The sequence below is a fragment of the Bipolaris maydis genome (genome assembly GCF_028858645.1).
Source record: "Bipolaris maydis strain C4 unplaced genomic scaffold PSV08scaffold_13, whole genome shotgun sequence".
Classification (NCBI taxonomy): domain Eukaryota; kingdom Fungi; phylum Ascomycota; class Dothideomycetes; order Pleosporales; family Pleosporaceae; genus Bipolaris; species Bipolaris maydis.
The window spans coordinates 1034340-1056791 of record NW_027093869.1 but is presented as its reverse complement, the minus strand read 5'-3'; the positions used below and the strand labels follow the sequence as shown (position 1 = coordinate 1056791).

General features: G+C 47.1%; 9 protein-coding genes across 9 annotated transcripts; 3 read left to right on the top strand and 6 right to left on the bottom strand.

The window, feature by feature from the left end:
• Nucleotides 1-94: 94 nt before the first annotated feature.
• PSV08DRAFT_380056 (F-box domain protein) lies at nt 95-1638 on the bottom strand (the record flags this gene model as incomplete). The annotated part of the gene is made up of 3 exons (XM_066093381.1): nt 95-517; nt 555-1036; nt 1098-1638. The coding sequence occupies 3 exons, from the start codon at nt 1636-1638 to the stop codon at nt 95-97; spliced, it is 1446 nt and encodes a 481-aa protein (XP_065948438.1).
• Nucleotides 1639-3887: 2249 nt separating this feature from the next.
• PSV08DRAFT_229224 (uncharacterized protein) lies at nt 3888-8201 on the bottom strand. The gene has a single exon (XM_066092238.1). It carries the CDS (start codon nt 7981-7983, stop codon nt 4006-4008), a length of 3978 nt encoding a protein of 1325 aa, XP_065948437.1. The 5' UTR covers nt 7984-8201; the 3' UTR covers nt 3888-4005.
• A 1812-nt stretch (nt 8202-10013) lies between these two features.
• On the top strand, nt 10014-11629 carry PSV08DRAFT_411883 (uncharacterized protein; the record flags this gene model as incomplete). Its single annotated transcript, XM_066093914.1, has 3 exons — nt 10014-10055; nt 10104-10843; nt 10892-11629. 3 exons carry the CDS (start codon nt 10014-10016, stop codon nt 11538-11540), a joined length of 1431 nt encoding a protein of 476 aa, XP_065948436.1. The 3' UTR covers nt 11541-11629.
• A 1316-nt stretch (nt 11630-12945) lies between these two features.
• On the bottom strand, nt 12946-13960 carry PSV08DRAFT_229216 (uncharacterized protein; the record flags this gene model as incomplete). The annotated part of the gene is made up of 2 exons (XM_066092237.1): nt 12946-13753; nt 13802-13960. The coding sequence occupies 2 exons, from the start codon at nt 13958-13960 to the stop codon at nt 13070-13072; spliced, it is 843 nt and encodes a 280-aa protein (XP_065948435.1). The 3' UTR covers nt 12946-13069.
• Nucleotides 13961-14632: 672 nt separating this feature from the next.
• Nucleotides 14633-16243, bottom strand: PSV08DRAFT_365124 (uncharacterized protein). Its single transcript, XM_066093083.1, has 2 exons — nt 15342-16243; nt 14633-15290 (listed from the first exon to the last, which is right to left on the bottom strand). Exons 1-2 carry the CDS (start codon nt 16237-16239, stop codon nt 14851-14853), a joined length of 1338 nt encoding a protein of 445 aa, XP_065948434.1. The 5' UTR covers nt 16240-16243; the 3' UTR covers nt 14633-14850.
• A 383-nt stretch (nt 16244-16626) lies between these two features.
• On the top strand, nt 16627-17388 carry PSV08DRAFT_365123 (uncharacterized protein; the record flags this gene model as incomplete). Its single annotated transcript, XM_066093082.1, has 2 exons — nt 16627-16861; nt 16955-17388. The coding sequence occupies exons 1-2, from the start codon at nt 16747-16749 to the stop codon at nt 17386-17388; spliced, it is 549 nt and encodes a 182-aa protein (XP_065948433.1). The 5' UTR covers nt 16627-16746.
• A 1217-nt stretch (nt 17389-18605) lies between these two features.
• Nucleotides 18606-19959, top strand: PSV08DRAFT_365122 (uncharacterized protein). Its single transcript, XM_066093081.1, has 2 exons — nt 18606-19354; nt 19402-19959. Exons 1-2 carry the CDS (start codon nt 18643-18645, stop codon nt 19557-19559), a joined length of 870 nt encoding a protein of 289 aa, XP_065948432.1. The 5' UTR covers nt 18606-18642; the 3' UTR covers nt 19560-19959.
• On the bottom strand, nt 19920-21024 carry PSV08DRAFT_208481 (uncharacterized protein). Its single transcript, XM_066092074.1, has 2 exons — nt 20726-21024; nt 19920-20592 (listed from the first exon to the last, which is right to left on the bottom strand). Exons 1-2 carry the CDS (start codon nt 20975-20977, stop codon nt 20116-20118), a joined length of 729 nt encoding a protein of 242 aa, XP_065948431.1. The 5' UTR covers nt 20978-21024; the 3' UTR covers nt 19920-20115.
• Nucleotides 21025-21625: 601 nt separating this feature from the next.
• On the bottom strand, nt 21626-22083 carry PSV08DRAFT_13293 (uncharacterized protein). Its single transcript, XM_066091821.1, has 2 exons — nt 21798-22083; nt 21626-21703 (listed from the first exon to the last, which is right to left on the bottom strand). The coding sequence occupies exon 1, from the start codon at nt 22047-22049 to the stop codon at nt 21801-21803; it is 249 nt and encodes an 82-aa protein (XP_065948430.1). The 5' UTR covers nt 22050-22083; the 3' UTR covers nt 21626-21703; nt 21798-21800.
• Between the last annotated feature and the right edge of the window lie 369 nt (nt 22084-22452).

The window sequence follows — 22452 nt, the reverse complement described above, 5'->3', positions numbered from 1 at the left end:
TTTAGCATATTGTGTGGAAGTACCTTCTTTAGGCGCGAGGATCGCCATAGAACTATATTAACTAACTTTGTAATCATGCCTCCGCAGTATGCGTCTAGAGCGAATCGATTACTTCCCCTCGAAGTACGCGCGCGACTACTGCGCTGTGGTATGCTTCAAACTCGCTTTCTTTGCTTTGCCATACGTCATCCTTTATATCGAACAGCATGCGTCTACAAACACCTGGCGCCCAGTCTTGTATAGTGTCACAGAGGGTCGAGAGACTGAGGAACTCTAGGCAAAGGCGTTGCCCAATTTCTGTAAGAGTTGGCTCCCACGTGTTTTGATAGTCTCCCAGTCGTACGAGAGACGTGCGTACGAGTGTGAGACGGCGAAGCGTATCCTTGTGCACAAGCAGAAAACCCATCAATGTATTCCGATCGGTCGCTATCTCCAGTTCGATGTTGCAGATCTGATTCCGACGCGAGTGACGAATAAGATGTGAAAGTAGCGCCATGGAGCCTTTCGCCTGCTCTCTCTCGGCTCCCGTACGTTGGTTGAAGATAGCCATCAACAAGTCTTCCGAATGCTAGGCTCAATCGTTGGAGTTTGGTAGCACCAGTGAGAAAGAAAAAGACGAGCTTCGCTGCGGTCTCCATGCAGCCTGGCATTTCGTCATTATCAGACACACTGCAGACAAGACAAGTCAGATCAGATAACGCGCACGCCATCACTTGCAGCCGCCTACGGAGCAGCTTACTCTCGTCGGATCCTACGAGGCCAGTACTGGCGTCTGCGTCTGCTTCTGGCGAAGACGCATGAATGGATCGACAGAGACGTGTAATCTCATGATGGCCGCTGAGCCTTAGAAGTTTCAAGCGCGCTGGTGTTGCGAAGGCAGGGCCACCAATATACATGCTCATCTTCTGTAGCCTCTGCCCTTCTCCTCTAAAGTATGCAAGTCTTTCGAGCACGACAGACAACTGTAAGGCATCAATATCTTCGTCTTCATCGTTGTCTGTAAACCCAACAATATAGTCGGGGTGGAAATAAAGGTCTCGCCATCGAAGAGCCCATGCGTCAGTGCCAAGAAATCTAGGTTCGTGCCTCAAGGGCACTTAAATTCGGCAGTGTTTGGAGGGCCTTGGAAAATTGAGTAACGGATACATTTCCTGCTTCTGCGTTTGCGATAGACCGAATGTCTTTGTTTTGCAGCTTGCGGTCTGCATTGTATGCTTCGTAGAGCGCATTTTTCTCTTCCTTGGACAATCTGGCCCACTCTTCATATGGCATGAGCTGACTACGTAGTTCTTCATCTTCGTAGTAAGTTGTATGGCAGGCCTTCCATGGGATGTGATCTGGAGTGCCTGGCTGGTGTATGCCCTCCACCCAGGCGTCGAAGTCCGCAAACTTCCGGTATCCACGAATTCTGCGGAGCGCGATGGTCTTGACAAAACGGTGGAGCACAGAGTCCTGGGAAATGTTATATAGGGACTCGCAACCGTGCTCGCAGAGCTCAAAGTTGATCTCCTCAAAAAGAAGAGGCGTTGCAAGCTCGCTCAGGCTTCTGCAGGTCTGCCTGACCTGCTTCCATTCCCACACATTGACGTATTCTAGAACTGCGAATAAAAGCTCCGTTGGAAGATCAAGAAGTAACATTGCGCTGCAGCGTGTTGTGGGAAATAAGAGCGCGAACCAGCGCTTTGGAAGTAGAAGTGCGGGGTACTAGTCCGTGCGCGTGTTGAGAGTAAGATCCTAAACGAGAGTGGGATACAGCTGTAACTTGTCAAGGGCTCTAGAAGGTTGGTTTTCGCGGAAGAGACAACAAAGGTATGAACAAGAGGGTTCTCAACAACTAATGTATTGTACTCGTAACTTAGGTTGAACACATCGAACCATAAGGGCTCGATGCCTATTACTATATACTAAGGAGTGTGGCTTGCTCATCATTGAGCACTATACTGCTCAATACTGAGCATCGCTGATTGGTTTTCCTTCTTTGTCGTGATTGGCTGTCCTTGCTCGGTACTGAGCACTGTGGGTCCTGCTCGATGCTGAGCGCTTGCTCATCACTGAGCAGTCACGTGACTGCGGCGTGGTTGGAAGGATTGCGGCACGGCGTTTTAGGTTTAATCCTCCAAACTGCTGACAGTCGCTGGGCGTGATCACCTTGGATGCCATCGAGGTATTCTTCTATGTGCGTCTTTTCCTGAGATCGTATGTAACAGCGCGCACCAAGACTAAATTTACGAAGGTTCCGTTCGGTGTCCGTGAGTGAACCGTACTTAGGGTAAGCATATCCCAAGCGCAACTGTCAGCGCAACCCCAAGTTAGCACGGGCCATGTCCACGAACACCAACTCCCTCCTCTATGCTATCTGATAACTCACGCTACATGGATCGTACGATGATAAAACATAGTGCATTGAACGTGCGCGAGTCTCCCGCATCTAAGACGGAAGTTGCATCTATTCTGAATATTGTTCGGACGGTATTTGCTACTGCGAGCTGGTGGGTAGGTGGGCAGGGGTAAAACGCGCTATCCGACCATTGTTCACAAGGGACCATAGTTCGGTTTGGCATATTGTGTAGGGTCTAGCTCTTTCGCTTTCTGCACCCTTCCACCCCTTATTGAAAGACATCTCTTGTTTATAACAAAGCGTTAGTCTGTAACTAGCCCAAATCAGCTAAAGGTCTACATAGCGGTGGTTCGACAGGAGGGTCCGTACCAGAGGCGGAGCTCCTCTCAGCCTGCTCTTTTACCCTATCCAACTCCTTCGCCACAACAAGATCGTGATGAGCATAGGATTGCTCTTGTATCTCAGCCTCTAGAAGTTCTACATTGCTCTGCGCAAGCCGCGCCTTCAGATGAGCGATCTCTAGACGCTTGCGGCGCTTCTTCTGCTCAACTTTCTCCCACTCTTCTTCGGAAACAAAAATACTACACTCCGCGTCCATAGTAATACAACTAGCGCACTGTCCAGTCGCTTCATCAAGAAAACAGCGAAGGCCCTTCTCTTTACAATAGTCACACTTGGTGACCATCTCTAGACCAGCGTACTCTACCTTTTTCGCACGAGCTTGACGCTCCTCAGCCTGCTCTTTTGCACACTCTTGAATAGATGAGGTGGAATCATCTTTTTCAGCGTCCACATGCTTGAGAGCCTCAATTTTAGCCACTTCTAATTGACGACGAGCAACTTCAGCCTCAGCTCGCAGAAGAGCTAAGCGTCTCTCGCGCATATACGCTGAAAGTTTGTCCCGCTCCTCCAGCAAACTACACTCAGCTTTCACAGAAATACAAACGGCACAACAGCCAGTTGCAGTATCTACGAAACAACGAAGATTCTTCCCCTCACAACGCTTACAGCGAAAAGTCATCTCGTTCCCCTGCTGTCGGATACAGTGAGCACGAGCTTAACGGTGCTCAGTCAAATTCTGGGTATGAACACGGCGAGAATTTGGAGCCTTGGGCATGATTAGGAAGGCCTGAAGGGAAAAGAGGCTACAACACAACGGGCATACTGAAACCTTACATACAGCCGACGCCTTACAATCTGGTATCGGAAAACGATATTCTAGGGTATTGAGACAATACGTCTAAGAGGTAGGATGATGTTATGAGTAGCAAGAAGGATTCTCTCATTGATGTGGGGATGAGGGTTGGAGGCTAACTAAAGTCAACGTCAGAAGGTATCTCTGCGGGGTAGCGATCACGTGACTAGTGACATCCCGCCAAGAGGGGGCCTTCAAGAGGCCAGTAGAGCGAGGGAAGGCCATTGTCCTCCCAAACCTCCCACTAAGATAAGAGGCTAGAGTACAACTTAAATCAGCCTGTCATATACCCAGACTGTGAGGGTCGGCTCAACAAGTGTATTCGACAAAGTTTGGTATAGGGGCTAAGTGCTCAAGGCCAAAAGCAACAGTCTGGCTATATTGATTCATTGGATTTCTTCTAACTAATGCATAAAAATTAAGCACTAGTTAGGGTTCTAGCTACAAAAACTGCTCTATGTTCGGCCAGTAGCTAGTTTCTCAATGATATTTGCGCTTTTTGTACCATCCGTGTCCATACCCATAACTGCCGTGTGATCTCAGCACACTCGATTCCTGACACAACTAGCTTCCTACAAAGCCACATTGTCACATCCTCGTCGTGCATCTCTCTATACTCTTCGTCGCCCTCTTCTTCGATCGTGGTATACAGATCTAGCGCGTATATGTTGTCGCTGCATTGGAAGAGTCCAACGACAGTGTTGTATACTAAGCGTCCATATTGACACTTTTGTGACGGTCGCATCTGCCAGTGGCCGTCACTCGATTTTGTCCACTGATCACAGAACTCTCGAGGGACACCACATCCCGCACAACCACCCTGCGCTTTAAACCCCTCTGCAAAGATTGCCTCGCCCATGCGGATTGATCGCTGCCTCGCTCCACCTCGTTTGCAGTCACGTAAGCTATGCTTGATCTGCGTTCCATCGAGCCCACGTCCTGCACAAAACCCACATTTTCTAACCCACCAATCTAGTGCATTTCGCCAGCCCTGCAACTCCTCCTCGTCATCCCAGCCGTTTTCGCATAGAGATGGGAATTCTTCAGCTACATAGAAATTCTTTTCCACTAAGGAATTCGACTTTCTATACTCAAAAGCACGTATAAGGAGTTCAAACACAAAAAGAAGTCTGTAAATCTTTGTACCATCGAAATCAATAATTCGCTCAAACCAATATGCCATATGGTTTTCCGCCATAATTTCGACTCTTTCCTTATCGCGAAGCCGCTGCGATATAAATTTTCCGAGGATCTGGTCGTCATACGCGCAAAGTGCTGCTATGGTCCTTTTCACCAAAGGCTTATTTTCACATTCACCATCCCCATATGGCGATGTGTTCAGACGGTTTCTCCAAAAACGTTGAACTTCCTCGTGCTCTGTCTCATGCATTCTCATCATTGCTTTGATGTCTCCACATATAGAATCTGTCTGGGAGCACATAGTGCAATCTCCAGAGCTAGCTGTGAACCGTGGAAGCTTCAGGCCTTGGAGCCAGTTGAAGATTCGTCGAGCCTTTTCAGAATCATCCCATCGATCACAACATTCCAGTTTGTGATCTGGTTCTGGTTTCCCACTCTTCACATAGCACAGCTGACAACCAACATTCTTCCATCGCTGGAATTTTTCACTCAGAGCCTGTAGCTGGCGACGTGAATTCCACTCGTGGTCAAAGTCTATTTCGCCGCTATTGACATGTGCCGAGATCAATTTTCTCTCCTCAATGACACTGTCACGCTCAAATGGACTTGGGCGCCCAAAGATGGGCAAGGACCCTGGCCAGAGGTTCTTGGGGGCACTGTTATAAAAGGCAGATTCAATACCTGTTGCCCATGGACCGTTGCCTACTCTACGACTTTCATGCATAAGTGTAACATGGCTGTCCCCCACGAGCGGACATTCCATTTCACCTTGAGTGATAGAAGTAGTATGGGGCCGTTTCGGAGTCCCTTGGTCAATAGATGACGGCAATGCTCTCTTCTGAGCTTTTGTTATCTCAGGACGGGTGTTGTCAGTTGCAGGTTGCAGCTGCAAGAACTTATGCCACTCGTTTGACGCCCATTCACAAACTCGCAGTAGCGCAGGTTGAAGCGAGTCTGGAAATGCTCCATCTATGCCATATGTTGTGCCTCTTTGTAACGGTCGATGCCCACTTTGCCATGCAAACACCACATTGATATCAGCTTCTGTGCTCCGATCGTCATGCTGATTAAAAGGTTTCGAGATTTGTCGAACGTGTTTCTCTGTAATAGCGATCGATACCTGCCGATATATCTTGACACTTAGTGGGTGACCTAGCGTAAGCGTAGTTTGGCGCATGAGTATTTTCGTGAGTGAGTTGGTCTTTAATGGTCTGCTTGGGGAACTTGGCGAAGAAAAGAGCAAGGTGCTGTTTATATCCATCCCTAGACAAGCTCGATAGAGCATGCACGCAAAGGGCCGTATGAACACAAGGTAATAGTACATAAGTCTGCTCGCCTCTTCTGGAAGAAATCTAACGACGATAAATTCGTGGTTGGTTGCCCGGCGGGATTTACCGTGCCTAAAGATGAGAGCCATCTTACGCGAGTACACACATATACCACGAGAGGTAGAAGGACCATTGCAGTGCTCAAGAGCCGACAGCTCGGTAACTCGTGAGGCTTGCCCCCCTACGAGATAGACCAATAACATCACCAACTCAGTCATTGCGGAGTATTGGTCCAAGTACTGACCAACGGCTTGGCGATTCCAGTCGTTGTCTGTCATCAAGCCGCTAACAGTGTCAAGAGAAGCCCTGCGAGATAAGTCAAGGTACGACTCCGCAAGGCCGTTTGCCGTATCAGTCACGAATGAATAGCCGGCAGTAGTGCAAGCGAGATTATCGTGTATGCAACTCAAATCGAATAGCGGACTCCAGCCATACATTAGTTGTTTGCACAAAAGCGACGCGGCTAGCAGGGTATCGTGGCTAATCTGCCGGGATTGTGCCATAGACAGCTGCGCGTTGTCCCAGGAAACGACTTGCCCATCCTCGCTCCAGGTCACAAGAAACGACGGACCGTCAGAACGACTAATGACACGCCCATAATCGCGTAGGCTGAGGAGCTCGTTCATTGGTGCTGGCGATCCTAGGCACAAAGTCTTTTTGCGAACCTCGTTAAGGAGATCAGTCTGCCCGTGTCGTGGCCTGGCTGTCCACCCCAAGCGGACATGAGCGACTCGAGGAAGAGTAGCTTTAAGAATGATCATTCTCACACAGTATATCATGGCTGACAACTTTGATGTATAGCTTTTCGCGCGTTCAAAAGTGGATCCATCGTGGCTAATCCCTAGAACGCCGCTAGCATAGATTAGCAAGGTAGAGGATGGCTTCCCGTCTTCATATTCCTCGGTCGACAGGAACTTCACAAAGCAGAAAATCACATGTTCTAGCACGATAGTCCACTCTTCTTTTGTCGTATCTTCTTGAGCTCTAGGATTGCCTTCGTTATCAGAATCAACTGGGATGGAGGCTGTGTCTTCGACTGCAGGTTGCTTTGTGCGCCTCGAACGAAGCAGGCGCCCTTCGCCTTTCTGGTTTGAATCCACGCATTCTAGCGGAGCCTGAACGGCTCTTTCAATATCATCCCCGTCCAACTCTTCAACACTGTCATCTGTGATGGTTGATGCAATCTCGTCAAAGTCATCGTCCGACAACCATCCAAGGTCGCCTGGAGTAGCGGGCTCTGACTCGGGTGGATAGAGTTGCGACTCTTTTCCTTGGACTTCGGGCATCCTTACCCATATCTCATCATGCCACAGCTGCTTCAGTGCCTGATCTTGTGCATCTGTCAAAGATCTCCGTAGGAGATTTTGTCTTACAGGCTCACCTAATCTCCAGAAGCGCACGCAAAAGCACACAGCCTTCTTGAAGAGCCTTCTGTATCCTTGAGTGGTTGCCTTGCGACCGACTAGCTCAAAAGGCGCTTTATAGGTACGGTCCGGGTACGAGCTGCGGAGCAAACAGCGAATGGAGACGTCAGTGTGGCGGACAGTGTCTTCACAGCGATCAAAGACGCGATCCAGAGTAGTGACTATATGGCGAAGTTTGAGTTCATCTTCTTTGCTGCTAGATATGGCCGTTCCGTCATGGATTTCAATTTCCAGGTTCTCCCCGGTACCACACGGGATCTGGGCAAGCTGCACAAGAAGTTTCCGATCGGCGCCAACAAAGGTCTCGGCCCACTGAGTGCGCCGCATCCAGTTTGTGTTGAGAGCCATGTCAGGGCTGCTGGTATCGATGCTTGATCCTTTTAACTGACCCCTGCTGCGTACGAGCTCGTCACGATGTAGCTGTTCGAGGCGCTGCATGCGTGGCACAGATTGCTGTAGCAGGCTATTATCAAAAGAGCTGCTAATCGGCACTGAGCGATCCTCTTCTGTTACGATCCAGTATCCGTACGCTCCGTTTCGGTCCCAGCTTTGGAGCATAAGACTATTAACTACATGCTCGCCACGCCATGTCGTTGTCTTCCGCTTTATGCCATGTTCCTTCGAGAGGTGGCGGCTTAGAACTTCAGTGCTTGTTGTTTTGAGTTCGCAGTGCTTGCGCTTGACCCCGAGATGCTTGGAGAGATGAGGGTGAGGGGGAGAATGATCCGGTCGCAGCCTCAGCTCCTTCGGCCCCAGAATGGTATATGGTCTCAGCTGTCGGGACGCCTCTTTTGCCAAAGCCTTTGGGAGTTTGTGTTTCTCTACCACATGGTCCGCTAAAGAATTGATCCCATTTAGAGCAAATTGGCATGTACGACAGATAATGGTGGGCTCTGGCTCATTGACATGGAGGTTCAGCCGCTCAAGGAGATCTCTTACGGATGGCGCAGGGAAGGTTGCGTGATCAGCCATTGTAGCTCGGCGTGAAGGCAGACACACAGGCAGTATAATCTTTAGCGACAAGTGGTTTGGGATGATGTATGCGCTGTTAAACTATGCGGTCGTTTATCTGCGTTGAGGATATCAATGCGTGAGATTACCTCAGGGGGTGGCCCGAGCAGTGTCAGATTTCCTGACAGGGTTTAGCTTTAGAACAGGAGGATGTTCTAAACCCGATAGTTACCTCGAGAGAGTAACAGCCAGGAATGGGAGCTCACTGGAAGAGGGCAACAGTTGCCTTCGTTTGAAAGCCGCCTTCCCTTACCCACTTAATCTCGATATAGATAGCAAGTTGAACTACATTTCTATTCTATACACTTCTTAGACTTGTATATATCATTCTGGGTTTTGTTGTAGATATCTGTAGTTATAGTGCTTTCCTAAGAAGTGCACGCAGTAGACGTAACCCTAACTTGGGGTTAAGTTGGGGTTAAGCCCGCAGCGCAACCCTAAGCGCAACCCTAGACGTAACCCTAAGTCAGCATGGGCCACAGCTACGAACACCAACCCTCCAGCATACGCTGTATCGAATAACTTGCGCCATCTATATCGGAGCACGGCAAGAAGCAGCTTGTTCGATGCGCATGACTTTCTTGCATTAGTGACACAAGTTGCACGAGTTTCTAGCATGATTCTGGTTCTTCTCAACGCTCCTAGAATTCTGCTGAGCACTAACGCTAAACCTAATAGAGTTTAGTTTTGGAATGGGGGAGCATTCCAGAACGGAATACCTGAGTAAGTTAGGGTTAGCTACCCCTGCAACCCTAAGCGAGCTAAGAACATCAACACCAAAGTCATAGTTGGTTAGCTATTACTGACTCAATCCTACTGCAAAAGGGTTGAAATTTGAATATGCAATACATTTATACCCTATACACGTCTGGTATCAATTGCATCAACCTTCGACTTTGTTAAGAGCAAACGAAGGGACTCGACTGGTCTGTGCGCTCCTCCGCAATTTGCAGTAGTTAAATTCAAACGAAGGGACTCCCTTCGTTCGTATTATAAAGTGAGGGCTCACGGCCTACACGCTTTCATAGCACTTACCCTATCAAGTAACTCTTAGTTACTGCGATTGAATCCCTAGCATATTTGTTAATTCCCAGCTGATCTGCTAATTCCCAGCTGATCTGTTAATTCCCAGCACGTTTAATCCCCAGTGGGAATTAACTGTCCTAATATCTATAACTAGCATAGGAAGTGTAAAATTATACTAGCATTAGTAGCCCATTCGGCTCGGCCGCTGGACGTAAATAAACTGTGTGTGTGACACATTCGTTACATATGTACTGCTCTCCGTAATTGCCTATCATATCGCTTATAAAAGCTGACCTGATCTTTAGGTGAGCCTGATTGTGATTATGGAAGGTGATTACTGTATCGCAGGAAGCGGGGTTGCCTATTCTTGGCTACGCACTAGGTAGTATGACCACCACATAATTCTGCTGAAGTTGTGCGGGGAAAAGTGGGGTATGCCCTTATCCCTGCTCGCACCTGGTCAATGCGCCTCAACACGAAGTTCTAAATGAAAGAGCTGGAACTTGTAGAAAAAAGCTAACGTCAATTTTTTGCAAACATAATATCATCAAATGGGGCCTACTACGACCGGAGCTCGAGAGCCGTCGCCACAGGTCTGTTTAGACATCGCGATTGATCACAGAATTCTTGCAACATTGAAGCCACTACATGCACCAAGAAAATGTTCAAGTAGCAGACATTTACGAATGATACAAGAGTTAGGTTATAGCTTACGACGTGGCGGACAGGCTATCCCTCGTGATGAGATAGCCACAGCAGCGTACTTGGCAAGACCTGACACGAAAGGTGGTATCTGCTTCATCCTGCAACAGCCAGCCGACCACCATCCGTACAACCTAGGTGCGGACTCAGTCATAGAGTCATCACCTACACTTCGAGCCCTTCTCATAGAAATCTGGCCAATCGTCTCATGTGGCGCACCCAGCCCTACTGTCTTGGATAGATTACCGTTTGTCAGATCTTACGAGGAGCCTGATCTTGATGTCAGGCATTACATCCAAGAGCGAACCTTTGCGATGATTGAGGCGAAATGCCCGGATGTTGTTGTATGCATGTGGCGCTACAAGCGGGGAAACGGTATAGCGCAAGAGGACAGAACGGGGAATGTAGCTGCTGTAGAAGGTCTTGGGGTCGGTCAAGTGTTTGGACGCCCCACTCATGTAATGGCATCAGGCCATAGAATCGTGCGCGTTAACGCCTTCCATCCAAGTTTCGCTATGAATTATAACCCCGATCTAAGCTGCCTGAGGCAGTTACTTATCCTGGAAGTAGCGCAAGCGTGCGGTCTGTATCGTGGAGACTGGCTGAACAAGAGGTGGATGGATGAGTTGCGAGAGCGTTGCAAAAGCATCACCCGAGAAAGATCAAGAGCTCAAGAGATGTAAGCATATCACCACTGTATATTGTGCGCTACTGAGATACCGCTTAGGGACGTGCCTCAGCTCGCCATTGAGTACAAACGAAATTTGGAGTCGACCGCAGCTTTTGTTGAACCACAGATCGAAACCTCACACGACCATGACCCTGCGATTCGATATCGGTACCTTGTTGGAAAGAACATTACAGAATCATTGAACAATGCAAGTCTCTGCATAAGGGCCATACATTGTATGGGGGAAAGTATTGATCCTGATGACATAGACAAGACCAGTTCGGAAGCCATTGAAAATTCAAGTAGATACACTATAGGCTTCGTTCATCGGCTGGTTAAAGTTCTCCTAATTGGTTCAGAACCGGATCGAAACACCAGTATAGGTTGTATCGGTCTGTATGATGCATCCGTTATCGATGCTGGCCTTAGAGCGAGACGACAAAATTACGATGTTACAGCTGCGAAAATACACAAAATTTTAGGCGAGCTGTGTCGGCGAATGAACTCCTCTTTTACTGTAGGGGAAGTATACCCTAAACGAACTTTTCGTTTTACGTTATACGAATGGAGCAAGATTTTGCTTTCGACAGCTATTGATTTCGAAAAGCTACTGAGCGAACTTGCGCCTCTTTCCAAGAATGGATTTCAAAGCGATATGGATGGGATTACAAATTTTTTCGATACATTGTGTCTAGATAGGACATAACTAGCTAGTTTTCCAGTGTATTTGGATGCGTAGCCTATCTATAGTGTATGACAGAGCAAGGGTCGACCATGATTCTTGTTTTGCAATTGTCAAACAGGGTACGGTAGAGCTCCTGTACTCTAAACTCAAATGTGGGTTCGGTTGTCGTTAGAGACCGTTTTTATCGCTAGTGGTCGAAAGTCATTGGCTATCTGGCTATGTAACAAGGTGTATGGAACTGTGAGAATTTCGCTGTAAATACTAACCTGCAATAGAGTCGAAGTGCTGCTTGCATGCCAGGTTAAAGAGCATCGCATATGCCTTGTCATGCGGGGGAGGCCTTCGCCACAGTCCTGGCGCATATATGTATGACGTGGAGGCGCGGATGTAGGTGCAGTAACAGCCCACTAACTTGCACGCACAATGCTACCTTTATATTATACTTGAAAAAAGCACCTTCTTTACCAAATACGATGACGGGAAGGCCTAAATAAACCTAGTCTACACGTAGAGAGCTGTTTAGCGTCGTCTGTTGCCACCCAACACGTAACGCAAAATCGTTACGTATATACTTATCGCACGAACTTCCTTATAAAAGGCTGAGATTCTCCTACAGTGCCGCTTAGATGTATACTTCCACAATTAGTCAGTATTAGTAGGGTAGTAACTATTGCGCATGGCAAACTAGTCCGCATCGGCAGATTACGATACATTCGAGCCATAACATCCTAAACAGTTATTAGTTAGAGTTAATACTCATCGCAGCGAAACCAGCTAACATGTGGTTGTTCCAACGCTACTATTAGAGAGAACATTTAGTAGTTTAAATGAGCAAACTATAAAACTTGTTTCTCGACTTTACTAGCCGAACTAGCAGTAATATCAGCCTTTTTCAATACGAACAGGTGCTTGATAAATTCGATTGCTTCTTGCTACGCAAAGCGTGCGAATAGGGCAGCATTATCCTATGTCAGCCTAGTACGTGGCTTTTGTTCTAATACACGTAGCGCGCACTGACTCTCTCCACTACAAAGGCTTAGACGATAATTGAGTTGATCGTGAACGATCAGTATGAGTAACTGTCCTGATTGGCGAGGAGTTTGATCTGGACGATCAGTGCGGTCATGGCGCTGCTGTGCCTGTCGGCGTAAGCAGTTTCGCTTATTCGTAACACAGAATACCTCACATTGACATTCTCATCTCTCCAAAATCTGATTCCTTGGTGAAGTACTCTAGAGTAAAGGAGAGTAAACGCGACACGCGTACGCGTGTAGGTGCGCACGTGCATGTAATATAGAGTAAAGGGGCTCAGATTCACGTAGCATCATATTGGTTAGGCTGTCCAGCAGACTGATGACCACACACGATAACTCACCGAAACCAGTAAAGATTAACTCTAGAGCAAGAGCGGTTTTTAGTGGAGTCGACAAGATTCGCAGTAAATTCAGACAAAGGGACTCCTTTCGTTCGTATTATAGAGTGAGGGTTAAGTTCTCTAATAAAATGTTAAGTATTCGTGTTGTAGTGCATGTTCTACGAATGGTTGCCGTTCATGTCAAATCCTCATCATTGGGATCTGTCGTGTGAAATCCGTCGCATGATACGCAAGAGAAAGCCGGGTATATATTGACCACTGGTGTGTGATGTATCGGGTTCCCGGTTTTCTTCCTACACTTAGGACACACCGGCTTGCCCGTTTTACTGACAGATGTTATATTCGGGCAATCGCGCGATCCGGTATGACTGTAATGGCAATGATCACAAACGAAATGATGCTCGGAGACCCCTTCTACCTTAGGTCCATGTCGCCCACCTAGCAGAAGGTCTGTTGCCAGGTCTGCGTTTGAACGTAGGACATCGAGTACCCTCTCCTCTCGTAGGGTTGCTTTTAACATCCAATGGCGACCCGCAACGGCAGAGATGACCGAGTTCCTTAGCTCCACATGAGCTGGTGGTACAGTTGTCGTATAGTCGTAGACAAAGGCAGCAATTACGGCCCAGTCGCTGGGATTGACAGTCATGACCGTGTTTGCAAATGACGTTTTTGCAAGCTTGCAAAGAGATGCACAGTCGTATTTGTCGGCGATTATAGTAACTTGTGCATGAAGGAGAGGTTCTAGAGTGTCGAATTTAGAGACATTGTAGCCTGCCTCGTAGATGTATGACACCATGCAGTCAATTGCATTCGTGTATACTGGATCGTCTTGCAAAGTAATTGCTTCACTGCTTGTCTCCTATTACACAGATTAGGCCTTGAAAATACTTCGTTCACAATGTCCTACCACCAAGCCGCCGGTGAGAGCCTTTTGAAACCATTTGGAGTGACAGACCACAAGAGCTTTGTGAATCCGCCAGCTCTTGTCGCTAAAGTTCAGGGTCAGATCCGATAGATCACCAGATGTCAAATACGAGAGGTCGCGAACATAATTTTCATAAGCCATAGCTGCCCAAGTTTGTGACTGCCAGCTTATCAATAAATAAGGTTTACGAGCGGTTCAGACCCCGCTCGCAACGCGCCATATTCTTGAACGATGACGTACGGTATCGCTACCTGAAACTTGTTCAAATTTCAGAAAATCGGCCGTGCACGCGTCACGCGTCAACCCCCCTCTGCCTAACTGTCTTTTCTAGCCTCCTCGTATCCTCATCCTACCAGACAGAAGTAGGCTTCAATGTTTCCTTTTTTCCCCATTTCTACGCTCCAAACGCAACTACTAATGCAAGACAAGAATAGTGCTTGTCAGTAGAGTTGGCTTTACTGCGCATCCTGCTGCCAGGAGTATGCAATATTGTGTGGATTCACGCTAGACCCAAAGCACGTAGAGTAGAGGGTGGTGCCACACTACAAGTAGACTATGTTAAGCCCTAGGCGCAACTCTTAGTGGGCACAAGCCACACCCACGAACACCAACTCTCTGCTAGACTTTATCTAATAACTTACGCTACATCTCTTGTAGCATCGTGAAAGTTAGTGCGTTAGATGCGCGCGAATTACCTGTAACATATACTCAAGTTGCGGCTACTTTCTATGACTGAGGACTAAGGAGAGGAGTTTGTTCCAAATCTTAGGGAATAACCCCCCTGCGAACCAAGAGCGCGGGCCACAAAAATGGAACAAAGGCTTGTTTTCTATGGAATAACTGTCAGAGTTTAGTTTTGGAATTGGGAACCCACTCCAGAACAGAATACCTGGGTGAGATTAATAGTTATGTTTTATACCCATATTGTCACCAAGCCCCTCTAGTGGTTAGATACAATAAGAACAACAAATTATATGTATGAAGACCGTCCGAAGCCGTATAATGTCGAACGTTAAAGCTGAATATTTGGATTAGTTTTGAAACGAAACTTCGCTGTTATCCCTGAAGTCTTGCAATTTTAATCCTCTCACTTTAGCCATGGTAGCCTGGACCACTTCATCAATCTTGGCATTTAGACTGCACAAGTGAACCTCAGCCCTATCGTGTTCGTGTCTTCTGTAGTAGTCGTAACAGTCGCTTTTGACCCACCATTTCGTATTCTTTGCCATTCCACTCCTATTGCAAATTTCATTGAGGCTGATTCCCATAAAAGGATTCTCTGGCCGGGGCGAGAGACAACCCCATCTTTCCATATATTTCATTAACGCGCCAAAGAGAAAAGCTCCACATTGAAAAGAGTAAGACGGATTATGGGGGCAGGAATAGTTGAAGTCTCGATAGACCCCAAGTAAACGGTGCAGCTCAGAGATAACGTGCTCAAGGGCATTGCATCGACTGCGGTCAATACTAGCTGATCCGAGTTAGCAATTGGAACCTGGATCGAGGCGGGTCAAGACTATACATGTAATCCCCTGGTGAATCGGCAAATCTAGGGCTTGAATCCAGCCCTTACTCTCTTTGATCGCCACAGCTGTCGCTTTCTCGAATTCTTCGCTCATGCAGAAGACTCGAGAGATGCAGATCCACAACATAAGGTTGCGGCAATAAGAAGATGGAATCGCGACATTACGCCTCACACTAGCAATCCAGTTCTGGGTATCACGCTCGATAGCCTCTGCATTTTCGAGCTCGTAGTAATCGACAAGAACTGCGATCTTTGCGAGCATCTCCAAGCTTACAGTAGCCGGAACTTGGCGTGTTCGGACGTGGAAAATGTTGAGAAGAATGAGGAGAGCTTCTTCGTCCCAATCGTTGGCTTGGATGTGGTACCGTCCGTCTGATGGATTTTTCAAAGATTCAACGAACTCTTCCCTTGTTAATGTGCGCCTAAACCATGGTGAAGCTAGCATCAAGTGGCGGGATGAGACGAGATAGTGAATCTCATCATCTTCCGACTGGGTCGGCCCTGAGGCGGGCTCGGCTAGTTCGACGCTTGGGTTGTCTACCCCACCCACCACTCTTGTTGCTAATTCCCGATCGTGAACAAGACCTTGCTCTTCAGACGATGCTTCACTGGAAAGCTCAGCGTGCTCGCCACTGCCCTCTGGAACGTTTGAGACAGTGCTATTGTGGGAAGCTCTACCGCGCATCCGGGCTTTCTTCTCTTTCTTTGACAGCTTCTTGCCCGTCTGATCATCCTCGAACGTCTGAGTATGTATGGGATGTTTCTCTTCCGACTCAGGAAACTCAATTTGAGAGGATACAAGCGTCTCGTCCCACGGGGCGAAGTTTTTGCAAGGATTTTTAAGGATAATAATTGTATCTGCAAACGGATCAACCTCATGTGTAATCAATGACATGACAGTGATTAGTTGATGTGATAGTGTGCATGACATGTAGGTATATGTTGTATGGCATCTAATCAGGCTGTGCGTTGGCGCACTCCCGGAGCAGCTCGGCTGCTTATTCTACGCCTTGGTAGGTGGCTTGCAGCAGGAAATGTCATCATTCCGGGATCTTGACCACGATTGGACAAACGTGTTTCACCGGTTTGCGGGGATCGAGATAAGCTAACGCTACCTTGACTGCTCAGATCCTTGACCATTTGACCTAAGAGGTTTATGCACGTGGCCACCATCATATATTTTCAGATGCAAAAAGGCCAAAGCTTGGCAATTAGTGCGGCTGGCACCAACGGTCTATCAACAGTCTAAACTTATCGTTACCCTCAAAGATCAAACCTGAGCATTGTTGCGTGCCGCTCCAAATAAGAGACTGAGACTTCTCAACACAGTTCTAGTAAATTTTCATCGCGCCTTGCGGTCCATATCGAAGGATCGATTTATTTCCAATTCCACTACTCATCAATGGACAAGATAAATACAATGTCAAAGTCTGAATCCACTGAGAAAACAGAGCCGCACCTTAACCTTCTCACCAAAAAGATTGCTATTGACTGCGAGATGATGCGTTCCAACATCGGTTAGGTCCTCGGCCGTGTTTCTGTCGTCAACTATGACGGCAAAACTATACTTGACAGTTTTGTATACTACCCCGAGCCCGTCCATATCATAGACACCGACGAGAGGTTTTCTGGAATTCGCTGGGCCGATATCAATCCGCAGAATGGCGTTAGTCCTTTTTCCGAAGTTCAGGCTAAACTTGGTGAGCTTCTTCGTGATAGGGTTGTGATCGGCCACGATATTGAAAAAGATTTGAGGGTCCTCACTTTGGATTTGGCTGCTCGCGTCTTGCAGCTTCAAGGCGTTGCTCGTTCAGCCACCTGTCTCAAGTTCGACATGTCAGTCCGCGATACACAAAAGTATAGTGGGTACCGCAAATACGCCAACCCCGGTGCCCACCAAGGCCCTAATCTCAAGAATCTAGCGCTAAGGGTTCTAGGCCGCTCAATCAAGCAGGGCCCTGTGTCGAATATAGAAGATGCTGTTGCCACTATGGAGACATATCGCAAGGCTGAGGTGGAAATTGATTGGGAACAAGAGCAGTAGGATTTTGGCTCCTGAAAAACCTACGGAATAGGCTTGCACGTGCAATATGATCTATACAAAACTTCCAATGATGTATTTAAGCATCTGACAGTAGATGAGAGGGGTCTATATTGCTTGTAGCGCAACATAGAAGTAAACTAATTGATGAGTATTATATGATGCTTTTGTAGGTGAAGTCGTGCCTAAAGGTGCTGGTTATATTAAACTTAATCATCAACGCTGAACTTTGAAGACTTTGACTATTCAGGCAACCACATCCTACGGTCTTTACGCATTGGCTTTTGCTCCTATAGATCCATTTTCTTATTGTGGCAATCGAGATATGCTAGACGAGTTACGCAAGAAGACTTGCTAATTAATTAGTTCGAAAGGTTTGCCAACCAAAGTCGACGCAGAGCAGAAGATGAACCCATATCGCAGCTCGCAGCTGGGCAAATATACTAGCCGATGCGATGCGAATTGAGCGGCCGTGCGCAGTTGTCATCTGCAATCTTGTGAGTCATAACAGCTAACACGCTGCTCCATTTAGGGAGACTTGCGAGACGTAAGGTTCGTAACTCCTAGCCTTCGTTATTATCTATAAATGAACCGTCAAGATCACTGACTAATTGAGCTTAGAGATGACAGAGGACTGCACGTCCACGTCATTGATACTGAATAGCGATGCACAAAAGACTCATGTTTGGAGGCGTGATGTTTGATGCAAAGTCTGGATATCCGCACCAGCCACTGCGGCACGGTGCTTAGTTGTATTACTACTGATGGTTGGACTGTCGCAGTACATAATCGCATCATCCACAACATAAGTACTGCATTTTCGAGCAGTAGCTAACTTATATGATGCTTTGCGGGCTTGCACATTGTCTAAACAACACACATGCTGTATTATCAGCGATGATCAAGCTATGCATCAACATATGTATGCATGTGAGATTCTGTCGTGTAACTGTGACTCGCCAGCCCTCCAGTCACATCACTACACGTTTCCAATCGGAGCGCTGATGTCCCTCCCAAATATTTCTTTAAAACATCAGTAGATTATGCGGAAAAAGTGGCGATTAAATAAGTGGCGTGTTTTTAATTCCAGGCTCGCAGCATGCAATCATCATTGGAGCCTAATATTGATAAGACTTCCTGGAAGCAGGCCAGTGTGGGGCGCGCGATCTGATCGTCATTTTGTGCTCGCACTTCAATAAATGCACGCCAACATCTTTACCAAAAGGATATGCTGTAACCTAATACGGTTCCATCACTATGAATTCCCATTCGCAAGCTCACGATGATAATTTGGATAATTTGACACGTCAAAAAGTGTCGTGGCTTCTAAGAGCCAATATCGTCAACCCTTTCATTCAATCCGAGGAGGAACGCCACCCATGGCAAGTCAGTGAAACCCAGAAGCTTGACTTTCCGCTTCTCCGAATTTGGGATGTCAAATCAGGGAGCCATCCCGATAAGGATAACCATATGCTATCGAGATCACCTAGGTTACCTCTTACTACAGAGCAAGCTCGTAAAACATCCCTCGCCATTCATCTCAATCATAGGATCTGGAGGCCAACACCATACATCTCCTTTACAAAATCAGCCAGCGCAATTGAGAATCTCGCAAAATGGAGAAGCATAAAACGAGGAAATCAGACACTCACTGTCATTGACCCCGCCACTCGACTTAAAAACGGTTTACCAATCCTCGACATCGCTGCTGAAATGAAGCATTATGAAATCCCGGATCCTTATAATAAGGGAATGGAATACTACACCGACCATTACGTTTGTTTATGGGAAGTTACCACAGAAGAAATTGTTGGTCACTACGAGTGGGAAGTGCTCGCAAACAATAAGGACTGGTTTGATGATATCATCGCACCAGAATTTCGTAAGTTTAAGAGAGAAAAGAAATCCGAGTCCGCTTCTACTCGTCCATCAGCATTTGATATGTCCACGATTATGGAAAGTCTTTCTGGTCAGTCTTCACCCTTCTGGGGGTATGCACACAGCTAACCATCAAAGCCGCGCGCATATCCATTGACACACGCATCGAGCATCTTGAAGATTCAGATGACTCTTCCGAGCATCACTATCTAGATGACAACTGTACGGACTCCGATGACGATGCCGAGGAGGCGTATCCGAACGACGATATAATCAAGGCAATAGAGGATCTCTAGTAAGGTGGGGTTATTATATCGCTCATGCGGGCCAAGAGCTGGAGAACCACAAGCAGAGGGTGATGCAGCAGATGGACGAAGAGATTGTCGCTTTCATGGAACGTTATCGGTGGGCGTTTGCTGCCGGTGTGCCAATAGGAAAGCTGATAGCATACTTTGAACGCCAGGTTGCAGGCAGGCTGTAGATATGAAGCAAGGCTGCATAGTACGGAGTACTGAATCACCGTTGATGCGCTGAGCTGTGTTTGGTTATTTGCGAACATGACATGTCGCAATACCCGCTTTGCGTTAGCGCTGCAGGGGTTTTCTGCGACAAAGTTCACGAAGTAATTGCTGTCCATGCTATAGCAAACGCAGAGTTACCAAAAAAGATGTCCAAAGAATGAGAGCAATCGATGGCATGAGTAACTCCACAACAGTACAACAATGGCAAAATTCTTGATAAACGGGTGAAATAAAAAGTTAACATTTGATCCTAATCAATCTTTTCTCACCCTGATGAATCCGCATAACACGCTAACAGCTTCTTATTACGGTGTTGTGTGAACAATTAAGTTTACAGCATGTCGAACTTTGCCCAGTGTTCTGCACCGCCCAGCCACTCGCCACCGGTGATGGCATCCATCATAACATCGTCGTTCCAGGAATCAGTCTGCTCTTCTATGCTTTCTCTGTCCCAAGTACCCTTGGCGCTGTCGACGCTGTATCCTCGATGAGTTTCACCACAGGATACTGCCAGTCGCTTTTGTGTTGCATCACGAATTCTTGCTACCCAAAACGGTCCGCCAACTCCATTGCGGTTTGCAAGCAACCGATCGTGGTATTTCTTCCACAAAACTGGCAAATGCAGAATCCGCTCGTCGAACTCATTGATTCTGCCCAAGCCTTCAAACACGAGCATGCTCATGTCAAGATTTGAGTCCCGGGAAATGCACCGGTCAAACCCTGCAAGCCACATGCGGTCGATATCTCTTCGGCGCAGTGCAAGCTCCATCATCTGCACCTCGTGAATGTGATTACGTACGGTGCAAGTCTACAGTCCACTTTTAGTACTTATTTAAGCGCTGTATCAAGTAAAGCAAACCGGATTAGACAATCTGAAAGCGCATTTGCTGAAGAGAATCTTTGCTGTCTTACGTGCATCGAAAAAACCTTTGTCATTGCACCAGCCTCGAGAAGGTTTTTAAGGCAGACGCACTTCTCTCCTTTTGGCGTAAGGCCTCAACGAGATATGGAAGGCTGATTGCGCTGACTGTACGCGTTGGGACAGCGTAAACGATCAGATTCTGAGCAGTTGTAGAGAGGTAGAGGGACGCGGGGTTGTTTGGCAGTCCATCGAAGCTTTGAAGAAGCGTATCAAGTGCGTTCGGGGTTGCAATATGGTGCACTATAATTACTTTAGAAGAAATCACAGCCATGACGTTTTGATTGGTGGGAGATCGCGTGAGAAGTGGACTGGTGAAGTAGCATGGGTAGTGTTTTGAAGCCCGCTTTGGCATTCTTATGCGTGCAAGAATGGCGAATGTCTTGGCACGTGCAAAGGGTTATTATTATAAACTTTGCATGTGGTGCTGAGCAATCTCTTTCTACCGACTGGTTCAGCTTGCTAAAACTATGACCAGCTTTTGGGAACGCTTATAATGCTAGTACAAGTCGGATCGCTACGGCGACTGAAATTTGTGAAGTCCTACTTCGGTATAGCTTCCTATTGTAACTCTGCCTGAACAAACGCAGCGAGTAGTATTTAGCTGAGATTGTTCTCTACAACCGATCGCCCATCTCAAAAGACTCAAACTCGAAAATCAGTCTGGCTGTCTGCAATGAATCAGATTTGCAATACTCCAGTCTTGTCGTCTTTCACTGTTAGTTAGTAGACAGTATGAGCGAATTGCTCTAGTGCCAACTTGGATAAGGTGCACCAAATATTCATACTGTGGTGTAATCAATAATTGCATCTGAAAAAAAAGACGTAACTATCTAATCAAGATGATAAATGTTCAGATTGCCTGTCGGATTTGTTAATCCCTGATATGATCTAGGCGACCTCTTGAACGCACATTGAGATTCTTTTATCTTGCTTTTCATACTCATCTTTTTTTTGTCATTTCGTCGTATAAGATCTGTACATGAACGTTGAATATCTCCTTTGAAAGATTGAGGAATTAGCACTCATTGTTAGTGGCGATGGGGAGGGCTCCTGCAATAGATACACAAAAAATAGCTGGCGTCTTGTCGTACCTTCTACGGCGTTGGAGTCAGAATCACAGCGGCGCAGGCAGCCTGGCAAGTACCAAAGGCGGTATTGCAGGCAATGATACTAGCAGGTGCGGAAGCACCGAGGGTAGCTCCCCAAGTAAAACCAGCTGCAGAGTAACATGCCATGACTATTGCAGAACAACCCGCCTGACACACTCCGTAGGCGGCTGGACCTGCTGAAGCCGGACTAGCGAGAGCAAGAGTGATTATAGCAATGAAGAGAGATAATTCCATGGGGCAGACGTGAAGGCTGTGGTAAACGCCTGAATGTAAACAGATGTGAGAGTGAGTTGAGAAGGTAGTGGACTCCTTAAATTATCACTTTCGGTGAACAAATACCCCAAAAGTAGGTAAATCTTGATCAAGCGGGCACAAATGATGGCATACGCTATTGCATAGCCCTCAATCTACCACCGGCCTGTTCAGGGTCTGCATTTTGCACTAATGCAATGAAGTGTTTTCAATTCCAGTGCCCGCCGTAACCCCACCGGACCGCCTCCGTAACCCCGAATGAATGAAGTCGCTCCTGCCTTCCAACGAAGGGGGCTTATTAAGCTTGCAAACCTTAGGATTGATCAACTACATTGGGTTTTTCTGTAGATGATTTCTTGTACTAAGCTATAGTTATACAGAAGGT

Coding starts and splice junctions, on each gene's coding strand:
- PSV08DRAFT_229224 (XM_066092238.1), bottom strand. CDS start 7,983: ATGCTCCAAAGCTGGGACCGAAACGGAGCGTACGGATACTGGATCGTA.
- PSV08DRAFT_365124 (XM_066093083.1), bottom strand. CDS start 16,239: ATGTCATTGATTACACATGAGGTTGATCCGTTTGCAGATACAATTATT. Junction 15,291..15,341: donor GATTCACCAGGGGATTACAT/GTATAGTCTTGA, acceptor AACTCGGATCAG/CTAGTATTGACCGCAGTCGA.
- PSV08DRAFT_365122 (XM_066093081.1), top strand. CDS start 18,643: ATGAATTCCCATTCGCAAGCTCACGATGATAATTTGGATAATTTGACA. Junction 19,355..19,401: donor GATTATGGAAAGTCTTTCTG/GTCAGTCTTCAC, acceptor TAACCATCAAAG/CCGCGCGCATATCCATTGAC.
- PSV08DRAFT_208481 (XM_066092074.1), bottom strand. CDS start 20,977: ATGGCTGTGATTTCTTCTAAAGTAATTATAGTGCACCATATTGCAACC. Junction 20,593..20,725: donor TAAAAACCTTCTCGAGGCTG/GTGCAATGACAA, acceptor AGTGGACTGTAG/ACTTGCACCGTACGTAATCA.
- PSV08DRAFT_13293 (XM_066091821.1), bottom strand. CDS start 22,049: ATGGAATTATCTCTCTTCATTGCTATAATCACTCTTGCTCTCGCTAGT.